General features: G+C 43.0%; 1 protein-coding gene across 50 annotated transcripts in view; it reads left to right on the top strand.

Annotated features, from left to right (window-relative positions):
* Positions 1-20,108, top strand: part of afdna (afadin, adherens junction formation factor a) — a 137,477-nt gene that overhangs the window by 33,083 nt on the left and 84,286 nt on the right. For 22 of the 50 annotated variants that reach the window (XR_015035165.1, XR_015035162.1, XM_085770205.1 and 19 more), the window contains exons 2-6: positions 8,324-8,519; positions 9,920-10,032; positions 10,754-10,911; positions 11,167-11,327; positions 16,614-16,771. Coding sequence is in view for 44 of the 50 variants with exons in the window: in XM_085770205.1 (XP_085626331.1) it covers positions 8,324-8,519; positions 9,920-10,032; positions 10,754-10,911; positions 11,167-11,327; positions 16,614-16,771 (786 nt within the window). In the remaining 6 variants the exon portion in view is untranslated. Of the gene's footprint in view, positions 1-8,323; positions 8,520-9,919; positions 10,033-10,753; positions 10,912-11,166; positions 11,328-16,613; positions 16,781-20,108 lie in introns of all 50 variants that reach the window. The other 28 variants (XR_015035164.1, XM_085770202.1, XM_085770198.1 and 25 more) reach the window with 3 other exon arrangements.

Below are 20,108 nucleotides of genomic sequence, written 5' to 3'. Positions count from 1 at the left end.
AAACAGATAATGCACAGTATGTTGCACTTGTCCATTTAGCTGTGTTGCACTTGTATTGTTCATCAGGTGAGTGTATGTGTACGTACGTTTCTCTGACAGGTGGAGATGTGGCTCATTCAGAAAAAAACAGCATTTGTCACATTATTTAGCAGCATAAGATATGATGCATTGCATGTATGCATTAGTGCAAATGTGTATAAAGATTAATCACAGTGTTATTGAGGGATGCGTTTAGTTCCAGTGCTGCTGCTGCATCGTTGTGTAGGACTAAATATAGTTGCGTGTTAACGGTGGTACCACAGTGACTCCAGCTCGGAAACTGAGCTCTGGTTTGTTTCTACAACACCTGATAACCTCCTCCTCCTCCCCACCGCTCCCCCATTCTTCTCTCTCTCTCACACACACACACACACACACACACACACTCTGAGATAACCAGGCTGTGTGTGTATGTGCAGGATCAGTTTAAAGATGGCTTTCTTTGGTCGTCTTGTTGCTTTGACTTGTCAGAGGGAAAAGGGAGATGTGACAGGGAAACGATAAAAGAGAGAGTGAGACCTGATGGAGGAGAAGCTGATCTCTGGTCAGCTCAGTGTTTTTTTTATTCTTCAGATCACGAAAAAGTTTCAGCTCAACTTTATAAAAGCAGCAGAATGCAGCTTGTGATTGCGTTGAACTCCGGTTGCTCTCTGCTGTGTGTGTTTGTGTTGTTGTTTCTGTGTTGCAGTCAGAACTTCGTCCACCTCTGCAGATTTTGTGAATCGCCCCGTGAAGCGTGGATCATAAACAAAACAAAAAAGCAGCGTAACCGTTAAACTACTAGTGAAAGTGTTGTTTCTTAAAGCTGCGTGATGATGAGAGTGCATCAACACAAAGTGCACAACGCTGCAAAAAAAAAAACCACAAACGCATTAGAGGGAGCGGTGGTTGTTGTTGTAACGCGCTCGATGTTTGGGTCCTCGGGCGCTCTCATGTTTGTCCACAGTGCAACATCTGAGGCTTTAATGAATGTTGTCCTTTCTGCAGACAAGCAAGTTTCCAGTCAGGGGCCGTTTTATGTTGTGGCCCCTCAGGGTCTCTGTTTTATTTTATTTTATTTTATTTTATCTCTTGACCTTGACATGGATACCTGGATTCAGCGTTTTCTAATTAGTTGATTTTGTTGCTGTTGTAGCGTTATAATAATGTGTGAGAGCGCTGTTTTCCCTCACTAGATTTGGATTAACTGGGTCAAAACAGACCTAGAGCTAATGATGTCATAAAATCTTATATATATTTAACAGTTTGGATGATTTTTTAAGGCTTTTTCTTTTAGAAAATCTAATTATTTTTGATATTTTTTGCTCAGAATATGATATTGTCCATTCACAGGAAATTATTCTGCAGCAATTTGATAATAATTAGCCTAATTAAGTTTTGTTGTAATTTTTCAGTCAAATGCACCAATAACCAAACTCGGATATGAGGATTTTTTGGTTTTTCCACAGTGTTGTTTCATATTTAACCGTCCTTTATTATTGGAAAAGGATAATGAAATATCAGTTTGTGAGTCATGTAGTTTACATCATAACACGTTGTGACTCAGTTTCACACACTCACCTGTGTGTTAATGTGTTTCTAGGGCTCAAGGTCCTGGGTTTTATAGACTGGTTTTACAGGTTTAAGTCAGAATAGTTTCTCTGTTTCGGACAATACTGAGGAGGAAGAAGAGCTGTACTGTAACTTAACGAGTAGTAGTGTAAAACTATGTGCATTATCATCAGGGTGATTAATGAGATAAGTGTCTATATTATAAATACTGTGCTGTGGTGTGTCTGGTTTCTGTCTCGGCTCTGTTTACAGATGTGAAGGTGTGAGGTTTATCTGAGGGGAAAGTGAGTAAATATTTAAATGAATGAGCTCATTAAGGTGAAAGTTTAACAAACAGCAGGTTAAAGATTTGATTCTCTAACGGTCCGATGAGGCTCAGCTCCGATTCACTCAGCTCTGAAATGGTTTACGAGCTGGAAAACCTCAGCCCGCTTAAACTTTAATCCACATAGATACAAGTGAGAGACAGGCACCAGGTGGAAGCCTCTTTCTTTTCCATTTTACAACCAGAGAGTGAAGTGAACTCACTTTCTCAGAAGAACACAGATGCGACCTTTGACCTCTGCTCCTCTCTCCTGGATCACCTCTGACCCCGAGGTGTGAGTCAAGATGCATGATGGGAGGAGGATTTAGCAGTCAGTAGCGTTATCTCTCATTACCTCCGACTGTGTCTCTCTCTCTCTCTTCAGTTAAAAGACTCGGTGTGACTCATGATCAACGGCCTGACATTGAACATTCCTGAGCAGATTGATATGAATAGACAGTTAAACATGTGTGTGAATGAAAGAGAGACAAGGAGTGTGTGATAATTTCTGATACCAATTATTTAATCAACCGACTATTAATATTTAATATCTCTATTGAGATTTTGCATCGATTTATTTTCAATATCGCTAAGTAATATTTTGTTATTTTGCAAAGTGATAACAGTCATTACAGTTTAAATGGAAAGAATGAATGAGATTGTTCTTACCGTAGATGACCAAAAATACACGCCCGTGCTCTAATAGCCGCCAGGTCCGACCTCATTCAGCATATTAAACGGTGGTTCAATTAAACGCCCCGGCGGTTAAGTGTGAACCATAGTCTTGCACAGAAAAAAAAAAAGGTTTTTTAACAGTGTTTCACCGGCTCGCACTCTCTCGCTAGACTGCGAATAGACTAAGACAAATAAATAAATGCGCTAATTGAACAGTGTTGAAATTACAGCAATCAACCCTCCCCTCCCGTTATCGTTCATCACACTGATCTGATCGGCTCCCTGTGTCGCGGTAACACAGACAAGCTGTCTTTGTATTTATTGTCTGGTGTCAATAAAGATGTGTCGGGGAAAAAAGTAGTTTTGTTCCAGTCTTTGCATGATGGTCTGGTGCTGCTCATTGCAAAAATAAATTGTAGCCTGTTGCAAAATACGCACCTGGTTCTTATAAACGCCTGCGCTCCAAGTCGATTTAGCATATTAAACGCCCGGGCTACTAAATGGTCATATACAGTATTTTGTTTCTAAATTCAAATCTAACTATATTTAATTATTATTTTCAACAGTTGATGAAAGGATAAGTCCTTGCCTTTTTTTTTTTTTACCCTCCTGAGAAGGCGAATAAACAAATGACCTAATGCAGACGACTGCAAACACTCTGTGTCTTTGGCTTTTCAGTTTGAGGTTTCAACATCTACGCAGAAAGAATTTGTGTTTCTACTTCTCTAGAAAATCACTGCAGATTTTATTGGCAGGAGTCAAACACACACTCACACACACTCACACAAACACACACCCTTTTTTTCCCCTCCTGTCTCTCCATCAGGTTTTTATCTAACTGATAACTGCTGGGTGTGTGTCATAAATAGTCCTGTCTCACACGTTTAGTCACAGGTATCAATCACATGACTTCACTTTCTCTCTTTCTTTGTGTGTGTGTGTAGAAGTGTAGAATACACACACACACATGCACCCACTGCATTTTAGTCTAATATATTTATACGCACACACACACAGTCATTATAACACATTAGTTAATAAGTGTTAGACTCGTAGGGGCTCGTTCCCACGGTGACAGATGTGGATCAACATCGGACACTTCCCTAAACCTCTGCTGATGCAGCTGTGCCTGCTGTTAAACAGGAAGTGTGTGACAGTGTGTGACAGCGCTCATCCAGACTGTTGTTGGGCGACACACTGACTTTCTGCTGCATTAGCATTTCCTGTTAGTGAAATATTTAAAAAAGGGATTATTGTTGTTATTATTAGTATTATTATTAATGTTATCAGGACTGAACAGTTTGTTCTTGTGTTACATGACACAGTTTGAGCTTTTAGCTGAAACACAAACACACACTGGAGTTTCATTGAAAAACCACAAGCAGCTAAAAATAGTGTCATATGCCAAGTTTAAGTGCTTGGTCATAATAGTTATATTTATTTAGAAAAAAGTTTCTTTCTTTCTTTCTTTCTTTCTTTCTTTCTTTCTTTCTTTCTTTCTTTCTTTCTTTCTTTCTTTCTTTCTTTCTTTCTTTCTTTCTTGTCAAAAAACATTATGATTTAAGATAGAAATGTTTGTAAAACGAGGACATCTTTAGTTTTGTTTTCAATCAGCCTTATTAACCTAGTTTCTAGAGATGCAAGAGATGATACTCCAATTACTCCATAATATTTCCATGTTAATGTCTTTCCTCCACCCACCATCATGTCATCAAATCCTGGTTACTGTATAGATCCTTTATGAAATGCGTTGTTATTGTTTTCTAAGAGGTCCTGGAGAAAGACCTTGATTTGTGGGTTTATAGTCTTGAAGGATGACCGACTTGGTCTTCAGATATAAAGGTATGGGACTTTACAGGATGTTAGAACTGGACCTGGACCATACATGGAGGTACAGAGGTTTAGAAGTTGACCATGTGTAGAGTTGGACTCAAGCCCAGAAATATTGGTGTGTTAATCTGGACCAGACTCTGGGTGAATGGACTAAGACCTGGAGTCAGGGTTTGACTGGAGAACAGGTCGTTGCTGAACTGGGTCACACTGTTGTGGGAATGGACCATGATGACCTGGAAGTACAAGGGTGTAGAAGAAGGATTTGTATTTTTACCAGAACTGGACGATCTTCTTGATACCAATGGGTTTATTGGCTGAATCTTGGTCTGGAGGTCTGGTCAGACTGTGGCCATGGCTGTATGCAGGTCTAGTACAGACCAGATTTGGGGGTAGGGGTGTAGAACTGGTCCATGGTGTCGACATATGGACTTTAAAATCTCACAGGTCCTGGAGAAAGATCTTGATTTATGGGTGTATAGTCATGAAGAACCATTTAGTCAAGAAAAAACATATAAAAACGAATGAAAACTGACTGCAATGCATTTCAATGGACGTGGAAGCGGAGAATGTCCGAGTGTATGGGCTAGCTATGCGCACTGTGATTGGCTCATCGCGTTTGGGGGCGTGGCTTAGCCATAGGTCAATTGGAGGTACAGAGGTTTAGAAGTTGACCAGTTGGACCCAAGACCAGACTCTGGGTGAATGGACTAAGACCTGGAGTCAGGGTTTGACTGGAGAACAGGTTGTTGCAGGACCGGGTGAATGGGTCTACAAGACTGTACTTCTTGATATTAAAGCGGAACTATGCAGGATTTGGGCTGTAATTATTGTGGCTCAGAGTCACTGTGATGGTTGAGTGACCTGTTATGAAGTGAATGGGGTCTAGGCCAATGCGCTCACCCCCCCCACTGGCTGAAAACCGCACTTGCAAGATCAGTCGTCCGTCTCGGTGTTACAAATCTCGTCAATGGATAGAAGTATCGCGAGAAACTGCCTTACGGCAGTACGAGATAAGAACGCAGATGACGTCATGCATGTCACGAATCGTGATTGGTTTGAGTTCGGAAAGTCGGAGGAAACCATGGAAACATGAAATGTTTGTACTGAGGAAGTTCAGCTTGTGGCTAACGGGGAGCTAATGCTAACACAGACACACACACCATGGGTCTTTTATAAGATAATATATACATCATGACACACACACACACACATCTTTGCGTTTTGGAACCTTTATTCATGTGTGTGTATGTCTGTGTCTTTGTGTCTTTGTGTCTGTGTGTGGCCGTATTAGCGTTAGCTCTGTGCTAGCGTTAGCTCCGTGTTAGCATTAGCTCCGTTAGCTCCGTGTTAGCATTAGCTCCGTGTTAGCATTAGCTCGGTGTTAGCAGGGCTTAGCAAACAGCAGTAAACACAAGCACGTGTAGGGGGCGGAGGTGGTGGCGGCGAGTTTTTTTTTTTTTTTTACGACAGTGACATGTGCCTACCAGAACTGTGGGGGAGCTCCGGAGAGGGAAAAAAAGAGAAACCAACGAAGGAGCGAGCTATTTCCGGCCGACTTGCAAAGTTCTGCTTTAATGGGTTCATTGAGTGAATCTTGGTCTGGAGGTCTGGTCAGACTCTGGGCATGGATGTATGCAGGTCTAGTCCAGACCAGATTAGGGGGTAGGTAGGGGTGAAGAACATATGGAGTTTCAGACTTTGACCATGTTCTCTAGAAATATGCCAGTGTACTTGGACTGAACCATTTCTCATGAGCACAGGGGTGTGGAAATGAACCGCAACCTGGAGGTATGTGCTTGCCGGACTGTACCATGTGCTGCAGGTGTGTAGTAGTAGTAGTTGTTGGTGTGTGTGTGTGTTTGGACTTGAACTTCCTCCCAGTGGCTGTGAAAGAGAAAAGAGTGTTAATTATCCCTCTGCTCGCTCTTAAAAACAAAAAAAAACAAGGCTTTTTTTTTTTTTTTTGAACCCGAGTGGACCGAGTTGTCTCCACAGTAACAGTTACCAATGGTTACGCAAGCTTGACAACGGCAACCCTCGATGACCCACATTCCAGCAGTAAATCACAACGCACACACATTCCCGGCTCCACCCTCGCCTATCGAAACTATGCTCAGTGTTTCCACTCTGCCTGCCTGACTGAGCCTCTGTCAAACACAGACAGAGTTTTATTTAACAATCCTGTCACCTTGTTTTTTTCTTCCTATGAATCTGTCTTTACATCCTCTTTAACATTAAATATACAGCTGCGAGCGTGCAGGAGGAGAAGAAGGCCACCGACTGACTTCAACAGTGTCGAATTAATCTAGTTAAATCTAGTTTAAACCTTCGCCTCAAATCACCCCGGGCTCCTGTCACCTCATAGAGTCGTTACCACGGTTATCTACCACTCCGAAATGCCGGAAAGGACACTCTCTCTTTCTCTCTCTGTGTCCCTTTTTTAAAATTCAAATTCAAAATTGCTTTATTGGCATCCTGACAGGAAGCAGCATACCTACATTGCAGAGGAATGACGCTGGTCAGGGTTTTCCCGCAGCTGGGTTTTTGCAGACACATCAACTAGTAGCCTACACTCCTCAGGAAAAACCCTCCGTAGAGAGCCATCAGTCAGCTGCACCTTAAAATGAAATAGGATTACACAAATTTGATGCAATATCTCTGTTGTGTTTTACTAATTTAAGGCCTATAATGTTCAATTTTGTTGAGTTTTCCATAGGCAGTTTCTTAGCTGTCTTCATATTTCAGCATCTACTTCCCATTTATACAATCCAATTCATTTTATTGTCAATACTACACCTGTTACCAGAGTCACATGTTCTTTAACCACTCACTTTATGATGAAATGCGTCAAAGTGCTTGTTTTTACCATGTTCTGCCCATGACCTAATAAAGGCATTTTCATTTTTTCATTAAGATGAGTGCCTTGGTACTTTTTCTGTTTGCAGTTTATTGTCACTTCTATTAAAACCTCGTTATACATGGGAGCGAGAAGCCGTTCTCCCTATGTCATATCGTTTGCATATAAAAAAGGAGATACATTTGAAACAAGGCAATAATTCTTAAAAAAAGAAAGAAAAGATTCTGCTTTTAAAAATAGTTTTTTTATGAGAGCAACATGATTTTCATGTCTCATTTGGATACTAAAGGAGGAGCAGATACCAGCTCTCTGTTATCTACAAGGTCCAACACACATGTCTAGTAAGACTCTGCAGCAGCTCCAGTGAAATACGAGGCCGGTGTCACCGCTGAACCTTAACATATGCACATGTATGCAACTATGCATGCACACGGCTGTGCAGCGTCAGCAGCCCTGCCTTAAACATACAAGCGCATCAGGACCGGGACGTGTACATGGGTTTTAGACGTTCTCGTTTGACTCTCGTACTCCACGCAGAGGGAAAACAGCCCCCGGGGCGTCTGTATTTCTGCTCACTACTCGTACTCTGCTGTGTTTGAACTTATATGTTGTGCATATGTGTGAAAAGCGTATTTTTTGCGGGTTAAACCCAAGAAACAGGAAGTAACGAGCTGGAAACGATCCAGAAGCATCAGATTGTGCCAGGTGTTTGTCCGTCTGGATGTGAAACTTGGATCGGATGCATTTTGAAATGCTGTTGTTGGCTGCAGCGGCGGCCAGACGTTGTCGTATGTGGGTCAGTGAATGACAGACCAACCTTTTCCTGTCGTCACACACTCATACTCACACACACACACAACCTGCTGACACACTCTCCGCTGGCTGGCTGTGGGCCAGTGTCACCTCGGCGCTCGTCCTGATCATCAACAAGTCAGATCCACCGTGTTCACGCCAGAAAAGTGAATTAGGAGCGGGGTTTGACATCTTCTCATGTGGCTGCAGTGATTGAACATAATCTGCAGTTTAATCTAACAGACTCTCTCTCTCTGTGTCTCTGTGGCCAGGACTTGGAGTTCCATGGCGTGATGCGGTTCTACTTCCAGGACCGGGTCGCCGGCAACTTCGCCACCAAGTGCATCAGAGTGTCGAGCACGGCGACAACGCAGGACGTCATCGAGACGTTGGCCGAGAAGTTCAGACCAGACATGAGGATGCTCTCCTCGCCCAAGTACTCCCTCTACGAGGTGCACGTCAGTGGCGGTGAGTGTCTTTTTTACACTTTTGGACAATGTGTCACTCAGTGCGTTTACATGGACTTGAGTATCCCTGTTATAAACAATATCCCTGTTCTGATCATATTCGGGATACCGTGTTTACATAGAGAAACCTGGTTATTCATATCCCTGTTTACGTGATAAATCCTGCTTTCTGACAGTTGCATCTTATTTACGCAGGCACTTGTAATAAATAATAATACATTTTATTTGTAACGCGCTTTTACAAGTGCTCAAAGACGCTTACATAAAAACACAATTTAGAATACAATGCAGAAAATTATCACAGTTAAAATACAAGAACAAAATACAAAAGTTTAATTTATAGATAGACTTGTGGTGTTAACTTTTTACAACGTAAACCGCGGCAATCTGTGAAAATGAGACCACTATGGATTCTTGCCACTTTAAAATTTTAAAATCGCGTTGCGTGCTGGAAACCCAGCGTCGTGCAGCGTATTCGCCACTGACTTAGACAGCTCAGTGTTGTGATGCTTTTTTCCATCATTATTGAAAGTAGGCATGGGCATTTGGAGTCATTTTCTAACCGGGTAACCTAACCTGGTCTTACTCGAGTAACCGATTACTTTAATAAAAATAGAATGACTCGCATTACTGACACACAGCATTGTCACACAAAATATCAGGTGGTTAATAAGAGTAGAGACTGGAGTTTAAGAGTTCAGGGGAAAACTTTTTTTTTCTCAGTCATTAGCGGTGCTTATTTATTAGTCCACGCTACATTTTGGCGACTCTGCTCCTCTCTGCCTCGCTTCGTCTCAGGAAATAACTGTAAAGGTTTCAGACTGTTTGTATTTTCTAAGAGACTTGATGATACCTGTCGTCTCCCTCGCCTTACGCCAAGGGAACCACCACACATTCTTGTAAAAGGTTTGAAAGTTCGAGGCTCGACCCAAAAATGCTTTTACGCAGCAAGAAACCATGTTGTTTGATCCGAAACTGTTGAACACTACGAAAAAGCCGAACCATGGCATGATGATGTAGTTTGATCCGACACTAGACTTGTTGCTCTAACATGACATTTTTTTTTAGTCATGCACATGCCTAGTTGAAAGACAAAGCTCCGTTTCCTTGTCGCTCCAAAAGTATGGCCGGTTTGCCACCATGTTTGTTTTGCTGAAACATCTGCGCAGCCAGCTGTCAGAAAACGGGATAAGGCGTATACATGCCGCAGTATCCCGTTTTCTCCGGGTAGCAAAACCGGGATACTGTAGTATCCTGGGATGTGAAATGATACGAAAAAATCCGATCATATCCGGGATACACAAGTTGATGTAAACGCACTGAATCTGAGGGATGATGATGATGATGACGATGCTGTAGACGGCTGGCAGGTGAACTTGTGTGTCTGTGTGTGTGTGTTAGAAGAGCGTCAGCTGGACCTGGACGAGAAGCCTCTTGTCGTTCAGCTCAACTGGAACAAAGACGACAGAGAAGGACGCTTCGTCCTCAAGAACGAGAACGACATCCTGCCCAAGGTTCGGCCGCTCGGCCTCCGATCTCCTGTCTGACAGAGAGTTGACTCACACACTCACCCATCCAATCATTCATCCATTAATTGACAACATACACCCTTGTTTTTCTATCAGCACATTGACATACTGCACTTTCAGAGCAGCTACAGTGGAAATTGAAGTTTTAGGTTTCAGGTTGTTGTTGGTTAAATACAAAGGTTCTTATTCAGATCATATTTTACTTTCAGTTTGATCTGGGGTCAAAAAAACTTCAATTTATGTGTCATATCATACTGTACTACACCAATTAGCTGTTGTCTTTACCTTATACCAGACTTTACCTATACATGTTACCTGTACCACACCTTACCTTCATCTTATATTACATGTAGAGCATCACAAACAGAAATAGAACAAAATGAATAAGGTTTAATTGTCTCATTACAATATGTTCATACTTGATTTCAGGTGTAATCAGTTGTAATTAGTTGACTTAGATGACTGATTTGTTGACTCACTCTTCCTCATTTCAGCTCGTTAAATTGTTCATTCAGAAATTATAATAAATAATAATAATGAACTTCATTTATAGATAACCTTTTATAAACAAAGTTAGAAAGTGCTGTTCAGATCAAATAATTGAAGACACAGAAAATGCAATACACAATAATGACATAAGACACATACTAACATACTACTGTACGTATTCCACACTCTTGATGTACTCCTCTCCCTCCTCCGCCAGAAGAGTCAGAGTAACGGGCCGGAGAAGGAGAAGGACGGCGTGATCCAGAACTTCAAGAGGACTTTGTCCAAGAAAGAGAAGAAGAAGGAAAAGAAGAGGGAGAAGGAGTTTGCCCGGATCCCTGACGGAGACGAGCAGATGCTCAACCGGGAGGACGGGTAAGACACACACCCACACACACCCTCTCTCACAAGTTATCCATCTTACTGTCCTGCTATCACATCCTCCCCGTCCCTGGAGACCATCCTGTTTTTTTTTTTTCCCACAATGTCAAGAAAAGTACAGAAGTCTTCAAGAGAGAACAGAATAGTGATTTAAACTTTGACCTTTCTGTTCTTCCGTCTGTCTTATTCTCCCTGGTCATCCGTCGCCCTCATTTTTTTTTCTTCTTCTTTTTTTAAAAAATGTTTCAGGGAGAACAGTCGTCTGGCGGCGGAGGTCTACAAGGACATGCCCGAGACCAGCTTCACCAGGACGATCTCCAACCCAGAGGTGGTGATGAAGAGGAGACGCCAGCAGAAGCTCGAGAAACGCATGCAGGAGTTCATGAGCAGCGACGGGCGGCCAGACTCGGGTAACTGTCAGCACTTGAACACCTCGTTTTACCTGAGTAGTTTGATCAGTTGTCAAACTCTGATCGTCTACGTCGTCCAGTTTGCATGTTAAAGGGATAGTTCAACATTTTGGCAAACTGGCCCATTGCCATAATCCCTATAGTCATAGCAGTAGGTTCGTTACCTAATTGTAGGTGCAAGCTATTTTTAGAACGGCGGAGCAGAGCCGTGAGCTGCTCAGAGCTACGCTACGGAGGCTCATGGGATTTCTTGGTTTCCCTCATCAAACTCATCAAATACACAATCCAACAACTCCAAAACGCTCTGGTGGACAAGTTGTGACCTGCACATTCACCACGCTATGAGATAATAACACAACGTTACCAGACAGAGTTGTTTTAGAGGGAAATGCAGAGACTACTTGCTGAAAAACTGCCCCCGACGGAAACGTGCATTAGCGGTTTTGCATGAATTTCCCTCTAAAACAACTCTGTCTGGTAACGTTCTGTTATTATCTCATAGCGTGGTGAATGTGCAGGTCACAACTTGTCCACCAGAGCGTTTTGGAGTTGTTGGATTGTGTATTTGATGAGTTTGATGAGGGAAACCAAGAAATCCCATTAGCCTCCGTAGCGTAGCTCTGAGCAGCTCACGGCTCTGCTCCGCCGCTCTAAAAATAGCTTGCACCGACAATTAAAGGTAACGAACCTACTGCTATGACTATAGGGATTATGGCAATGGGCCAATTTGCCAAAAATGTTGAACTATATCTTTAAAGAAAAAGACCAAACCGATGACTTCACCGTCTGGGACCGGGGTCGTGTCCAGGATCCAGATGGTAGAATTAAAACATTGAAAAGTTCCCAGAATCTTAATGGGATTCATTATTATGAAACGGAGGAAAAACAGCAGAACGCTTTCCAACTGGTCTGACTGTGTCTGCAGAGACTTGAGACAGGACTTCTTGCTGTATGGACAAAACCCTCCGTCCACGTCCTCCTTTTTACAGTAGAGCACACAGACATTCAGCAGTTCATCTAAAGTTTAGCAGCAAAGAGCGCTGAAGCGGTGAGTGAGGAGTGAGTGATTATTTTGCCAGATGAAGGACGAGCCTGGTTCCAGACCTCCAACTTGGCCCACACCTCCCTCCCAGATCTGTGCAAGTTCACACAGATCTGGTTTTGTGCTCGTTTACGCTAAAAACGCTGTTGAACCAGAACATGTGGCCGTCGGTTCTGTCGATCTCCAACAAGTTACCAAACCGGCTCTCTGAAGAAGCTCCTGTGGGATCTGGAATCGAGGCGCTGGCGGTAGATCTTTAGTCTTTAGTGAGTTACAGCAGCCTCACGGTGGTTGGCCTCGGCGTTTGGGAGATGATCCAACCCGGCGGTCTGGCCGTAGCGAACTGACGCTCTACTGTATAGAGCTGCTCAGGTCTTCCACACACGTAGCCAACATGTTGATTGTGAGAACCCACTCTACACCCACTATCTGCAGTCATGAGGAGCGTTTCCACTGCAGGAACTGTCTCCTCCCAGAAAGAAGCTAGATTTTTAAAGAGGAACTACAGTATGTAAGTCCGGTAGCTTTTCCGCTGTTGTGCATTTGTTTACAACGAAGCCGGCGAGAAATCGAATCAATAGAGCGGTAGATGACATTACATATCATATACAATGTTACAGTGTATAAATTTGTGTAGTTTAATCTGTCATAAACAGGAGATTACAGGTTATGGGGCACGTTTGTCGGAGGCTCTGATCTTGCAAAGTTGTTTTTTAGCCAAGAGATGCAGTCAGTGACACACGCAAGTGGGAGACAAAGAGCCTCCATTCTCCCTCGTCGCAAGCGAAGCCATTTATTAAACTATCACAATCACTCCAAAGCTGTTTACTTAAGGTAAAAATGTAGCATAGTTAAGCTACAAATCCAGTATATTTCCTCTTTAAAACTCAACAGAAGAGAAGCATTAGTAGAAAGTGTCTGCACTGCTGGAAAAACAACAACATGTAGTGAAAGAAGACGACGATTGAAATGATTGCATCATGATTACATCGCCTCAAGAGGCCGACGGGTCCGACCGAGGGTACCGTTCCTGTAAAGTTCCTCCTCCCTTCCTTCCTTTACCAGGAACTTTCTTAGTGGGAACAGAGCTTCAGCCAAAAACATTAGCACCTCTGCACTTTTTTTGCACTCTTCAGATAATTCCCCAATTTCTCCCTGAAAATTGTTGCAACTGCAAATGTTTAGGTATTCAGAAGTATATTTATTTGCTTTGCAATGGACCAACACAAAGAAACTGAGGAAAAAACAGGATAAAATCTGACATTTTACACACCAAACTCCAAAAATGAGTGGCGCCAAATTATTGATGCTGGCAAATGTAGGAGCCACATTTGGCAACCACTACTTTTGCCCAGTGTAGAACATCCCAGAGCTCACCAATACACGATTGTGACAAGTGTTATTGGTCGTAGTGATTTTGGCTCAGTGGTGTTGTATGTTAATTAGTCTGTAGTTCCAGTGGCCCGTCCTACATGATATCACAAGACAAATAACATACTCTTCCTGCATCTAAAAGAGCTGCTTCAAGTCCGAACTTTATCCTGGGATTTCAAAACCTGCTCCCAGATTCACAATGACATCATGTTAGAGATTCATGAGGTTCAGAAAACCCCCGGATCTCGACACCGACAGGTTCTTCTGAACGAGTCCCAGTGTCCCCGAGTGGCTTCAGGCAAACAAAACAAAACAAAAGTGATGATGTGAATCACAGGGAGAATCTGCAGTGACCTGAACCGTCACAGTTCGCTGCAGCTCCGCATCCAGTGGGACGGTGAATCTGCAAACAGAAACAAACAGCTGGTGGAGGTGATGCACAGCTGTAATCAGTACCAACAAGTGGAGCGATATATTATTTACATTTTTTTTAATTATTATTAATTTTTAGGCGATAAATATAAATATGAAATACCGTATTGACCCGAATATAAGACGACATTTTTTCCATCAAAAAAAGTCTGAAAAAGACAGGTCGTCTTATATTCGGGGTCTAGATATTTATATATGCAAATCAGCGGGTGACATCAAACAACGTCTGTTCAAGCAAGTCAGGACTTTTCTTCCTCTCACACTCACACACACCAGTGACCTGAGAGATGCAGCTGCATCTGAGAGGACGATTGCGCGTGTGCGCGCCAAGTGTGTGTGTGTGTGTGTTGCCCCTTCGCCACACAACAGAGCGCTGCCACACAGTTACAACTCAACTCGACTCGGTTTAGGTCCTTTTAATCACAGCTGACTCCGGGGGCGGGGTCGTCATATCACAGCAGCTACGGCCGCGTTGTCACCGGGGACAGGGACACACCGGACACGGAGGCGTCGAATAGCTGCGAAGCGCCGAGAAGCTGAGCCAGTTTCCTTTCGGGGCTCATGTTAAAAGATTGTGTTGTTCACACCAGACGTCCTGCAGAGATCGTTTCGGTGTCTGGTCTATTTTGTGCGCGAGCTGCGAGCGATGGCGTCAAGCCGGGCAGGTCAAACAAAGAAACACGAGAGAATCCGCTCAACTTTCAAAATAAAACACCGCAGATGCGTGTGCCTTTTTGTGTAAACAGAGCGCAAGAGAGATGGACACACACCTACACACATTCAGAGAGATCAGTGGGCGCTACAATCTACCAGAACGTTATTTCACAGATACTGAAAACATGATTTTAAAAAGATTAATTTTTTCTTTGATTTTGTCTGAAAAAGGTATTTTTCCAAAGACAGGTCTTGAAAAAGGGGGGTCGTCTTATATTCAGGGTCGTCTTATATTCGGGTCAATACGGTATAAGATTTGCTTCGGCTTCTCATGGCTGATAAACTGACGCGTCGTGTTTACATCAGCTGGTCCACCCAGGACCATATGTTGCTGGGGAAAGTCTCCCGCTGACATGTTTGCACACACAAACACGCAAAAATGTTCACGGTGGTTGAACGAAACAAACACACACACAAACACACACACATATGGGCTGGTTTTTGGTGACTCAGGCGTTACCTAATCGCTCCAGACTGCCAGACAGACAGATGGACCATGAACTGGCTCTAAAAACAACTCCATAACCACCGTCCGTATACAACACTGGACACACACACACACACACACACACATGGTGGGCCAGAGTGGCTTGTGGTTAAGACAATGACGTTCTCCCGGCTCACAGAGTGCTATTTAAAAAAAGAAAACAGAAAAAAGAAGAAGCTCATTTAATGTAATGCCCTGTTTGCTTTGCTGAAGACTCCCTTGTGGGATTTTTTACTAAGGTGATGATCGTTTCTTGGTCACAAAGCAGTGTGAAGCGTTATTATAAAGCTTTTTATTTTTATGAACTTTCATTCCCTTTTTAAATTGAGGGGGGAAATTGTAATTCAGTTCCTCGGAGAGCACAAGGTGAATTATCTGTTTGCACGTAGCACACTAACATCTGTATCCCTGTGTGCAGACTGAGGTCGGGTTAGCATCTCCAGAACGGATCATACTAAGATTTAAAAATACCTTTTTATAGTATTATTTTGATGGTCATGAATAGGGATGCACGATAACTTCCTGCTTCTCATAACCCGTACCGATAACCAACAACATTTTTGATAGTTTATCTACACACCTGAGGTTAATAAAGGCCAAGATACAGTGAGTAAAGATGAATACAACATCATAGCTTTGCCTCTGATTTAACAAAATAATAAAGTTGACATCGCTAGGCTACTGTAATTATGTTATGACTCTTTAAAAAAAACAACATTTCTTATCGTTTCATATAAACTCAGGGGGCAAACTGACTGAAAATGGGCAAAATCAGGGCAATGTTGGCTAATTATAATTGGCTCTAATAATCTGCAATAAAATGTTGTTATTGGACTTATCTGTGTGTATATATTTGTATTTTATTCTATTTGTATCAGCCAATATCAGGCCAATAATAGTTATCGTGCTTCCCTCATCAAGATATATGCTGGAGCTGAGGAATTGGAAAATTGAATAAATTAAAACTTCGACTTCAATGAAGTAAAGGTTATTTTTCTAATAATTGTTGCGTTTTGTGTGGTTTTAGCCAAAAAATGATTATTTGTATGTTTTGTCCACCTTGTGTTAAAGACAAACAAATGCACATTACATGCTGGGATGAGGGTTAGCAACACAGTGGAAAAGAGTACGGACTTGCGTAGTTTCCCTTTAAAACAATAAATGATGTGACGTTTTTATGTGTTTCCGTGTGTATATGTACATAAACGTGAACCTAAATATTCTGCGTGTCCTGCAGGAGGCACTCTGCGGATATACGCCGACAGCCTGAAGCCCAACATCCCCTACAAGACCATCCTGCTCTCCACCAGGGACACGGCCGACTTCGCCGTGGTGGAGGCGCTGGAGAAGTACGGCCTGGAGAAGGAGAACCCCAGAGAGTACTGCATCGCCCGGGTAACCATGGTCCGCTTACTACACCACCCTCCACCTCACATCACATCACATCACATCACATTACATCACACACCGCCAACACAAACTGGTCAATGAGGTCTTTTTTTTTTAATGGTTCCAGTTGATGAGGTCATCACCATCCAACACACAGTCGGACTAAATCTCCTGTTGTTTGATCGCAGCTTCTCTTTAAAGGAGAAGTGCCGGTTTTTTTTACAACCTGGAACTAATTTCTGGCATAAAATACGGTTGTTTACTCACCCATATAACTCTGGTGTCATTAGGAGTAACAGTTGGACTGTTAATGTCATCATCTGAACTGGATGATGTCATCTCTAGGGATGGGAACAGAATTCGCGACTTTGTATTGGTACCGACCGAATTCCCACCGAAGGACAGAGTATCGATTCACAAGTCAAACGGTACCACATTTCGGTACCTGAATGCACCTTTGTGTCAATCTATGGGAGTTTCTGTCTGGATGTGAATATTCCCTCCCCTCCTCCTCCTCTCTCTCTCGCTCTCTCGCTCTCTCTTTCTCACTTGAAATGAGAAGCGGTACCTGAGGAGCGGTTTCATCTGAACGAGGAAGTCTCCTCTCGTCAATACATGGATATTCTCTCCAGTAGCGCTTCTTATCAGTCTGCAGTCTGCACCGTGAGGATTTTGTGCTGCGCCTTTATTTCGTTTGTTTTTTATTTGACAGAGTTTCACGCAGAACTTTCTGATGGTTGTGGGAGTCTTTCCATGTTTCGCCTTCTGTAACATTTTTTTCAGACAAGACGATTAATTTTTTTTTCATTAAATGACTATTCTATCATTCAAAAATCATTGGCCATCCCTAAAACATAAAATAGCCTTAAAGGCTGAGGAGTTGTGATGTTTTTGAGAGATAAATATTCAAAATTCTGAATTTTGACTATTTTTTCTACAGACAAAATAACTTAACGTACACACAAAAAGTACCGAAAACAGGTACCGTTTTATTCAGGTACTGATTCCCAGGTACCGAGTATCAGTACCGTATCGGTTCATATGTGAAAAGTACCCATCCCTAGTCCTCAGCACGGCTCATTCACTCTGCGACGTCGGCTAATATGGTTCGTTTTTGCATATTTCCAACAAAATGACCAGTTGGGCGAAAATCTCAACCTCAAAATCTGACACAAAACGCTTATGGATGAGTAAACGACCGTATTTTACGCCAGAAATAAAGTCCAGGTTGTAAAAAACGTCACTTGTCCTTTAACATGTTTGACAGTGGACAGATAGTTTCTCTCAGCGTCCAGCAGTTAAACACCGACATCCTTCAGTTTCTCCGCTAAACACGACCTCCATCCTCCGATCTCATCAATAAACACCTCCATCATCCTCCTGAGAGGCTGTGGAGGGGACGCCCAAGGTCACAGTGACATGCACATACACATAAATGCACACACACAGACACACACACACACATGCAGACACACACACACATGCACACACACTTCAGTGGACTGGCAGATTGAAACAGAACGCTACTTGGCACAAAAACCTTTGGGAGGAATGCAATTCAATTGCTTTCAGACTGTGTGCACTATAGCAGCAGCAGATGCTCCGTGTCTGCGTGTGTGTGTGTAAGTGTGCTGCTGGTTGTGTGTGTATGTGTGTGTTTGTGTGTTCGTGCCTGCCGCATGTGTTCATGGCGGTGAACTTGGCTGCCCTCCTCGCAGCCTCTCTCAACCATGTCCGTCCTCTCAGATGGACTCGGGCGTCGGCCAATCATAGGAAAATAACTGCTGCCGCCACAGCCAATACAGTGGAGCAGACCACACACACACACACACACACACACCTACACACACAGAAACACACGCACACACACACACACTGTTGATAGTCACTTGCAATTTGCTGATGAATCTGAATGCTGGGAAAGTCCATTAGGTTAGTGAGCATGAGGACTAAGCACTTGTTTACCAGCTCGTCGCTTGTCAGCCAGCGCGTGTGTGTGTGTGTGTGTGTGTTTATGTTTGGAGGGGGTGGATGTTAACTAAGATTGGACTGAACAGGCTGAAGAGCTTTCTGCCACAGTCAGTTCTGTAAAAGATAAACCATTAAACTGCAATATTTATGACGCCGGCGGAGCGCAGCATCGCTTCATTATGAGAAATTAAAAAAAAAAAAAACAGACGCCACCGTGTGTAGAAAAACGCTTCACATCCTGGTTAACAGGTCGAGACCAAGGGGGCAGTTGTCGGTCTGAGAAGTGAAGCTCACTTCCGCGTTCGAAAAACTGCAATCCCCTCGGCTGTCGCTGGGGGCTGGCTCCAGAAGGGAGCAACTCCAACTGAGTCCCATGTTAAAATAGCCGATTTTACAGCTTAAAAAAACATATTTACAGCCTGGTACATTTTATTTTTTTGGTCTCAACCGATAGTTTCTACCCCCGCACACACTCTGAGGGGGGTGAATTTTTTTAAAACTCTACCGTTTTACTATTATTAGGTTTAAAGTTCTGGCCAATCAGGGCGCGGAAACGTTGAGTGACAGGTCCGGAGACCGCTGCTTCGAGGCCAGTGGGCGGGTTCTCGGCCGGCTAACGGCCGCACCGCTCCAAATATGGCAAGTAGAATCCAACATGGCGCGGCTCAAACCCCCGTAGTAGCGGCACAAAACAGACTCCCCCAAACCAATGGGTGACGTCACGGGTGCTACGTCCATTCTTTTTACAGTCTATGGTCGAGACGGCATCTTCTAAATAAAAACACACACACAGTCGTCTCACGACAAGCAACGAGTCCAACAATTAAAATCCACTTGATTCATGTCAGACGAGCTCAACAAGGATCAGCCACATCCACAAATACAAGAACTGAATATACGTATGATGATGATGTAGATCAGGGGCGTCAAACTTATTTTAGTTCAGGGGGCCACAAACGGCACAATTTGGGGTGAATTCCAGTTCCTGTCTTCACCCTCAAGCTCAACCCTTAACCCTTAGTAGCCCTCAAAACCAAGTGTTAAAGGCTATTTTGTGACTTAGAAATGGGACACCCCTTAAATGCAGATACGTTTAGTTTAATCATAAGCCACAAACGCAGCTCTATTATCAACGGCTCCATCAGGTCCATGTTTTTGAAATTGTTGTGGACTATCTGTTAGTTATTACTTTGGTTATTAGGTTTTATTTGTAGCCTATAAGTTAGTCGACTTATAACTAAGTTGATATTCAAACAAATAATCTGTATAAATACCACAACCACGGACATATTCAGATGAAAGTCACCGCATACCACGGCTTATTGAAAGGTAAACACCAGCTGTAACTATTGTTAGATAACTCTGTGGCTAC

Source organism: Trachurus japonicus, chromosome 24, assembly GCF_045865225.1.
Source record: "Trachurus japonicus isolate A0001 chromosome 24, Traja_1.0".
NCBI classification, from domain to species: Eukaryota; Metazoa; Chordata; class Actinopteri; order Carangiformes; family Carangidae; genus Trachurus; species Trachurus japonicus.
This window is presented reverse-complemented; position numbering and strand designations above follow the sequence as displayed.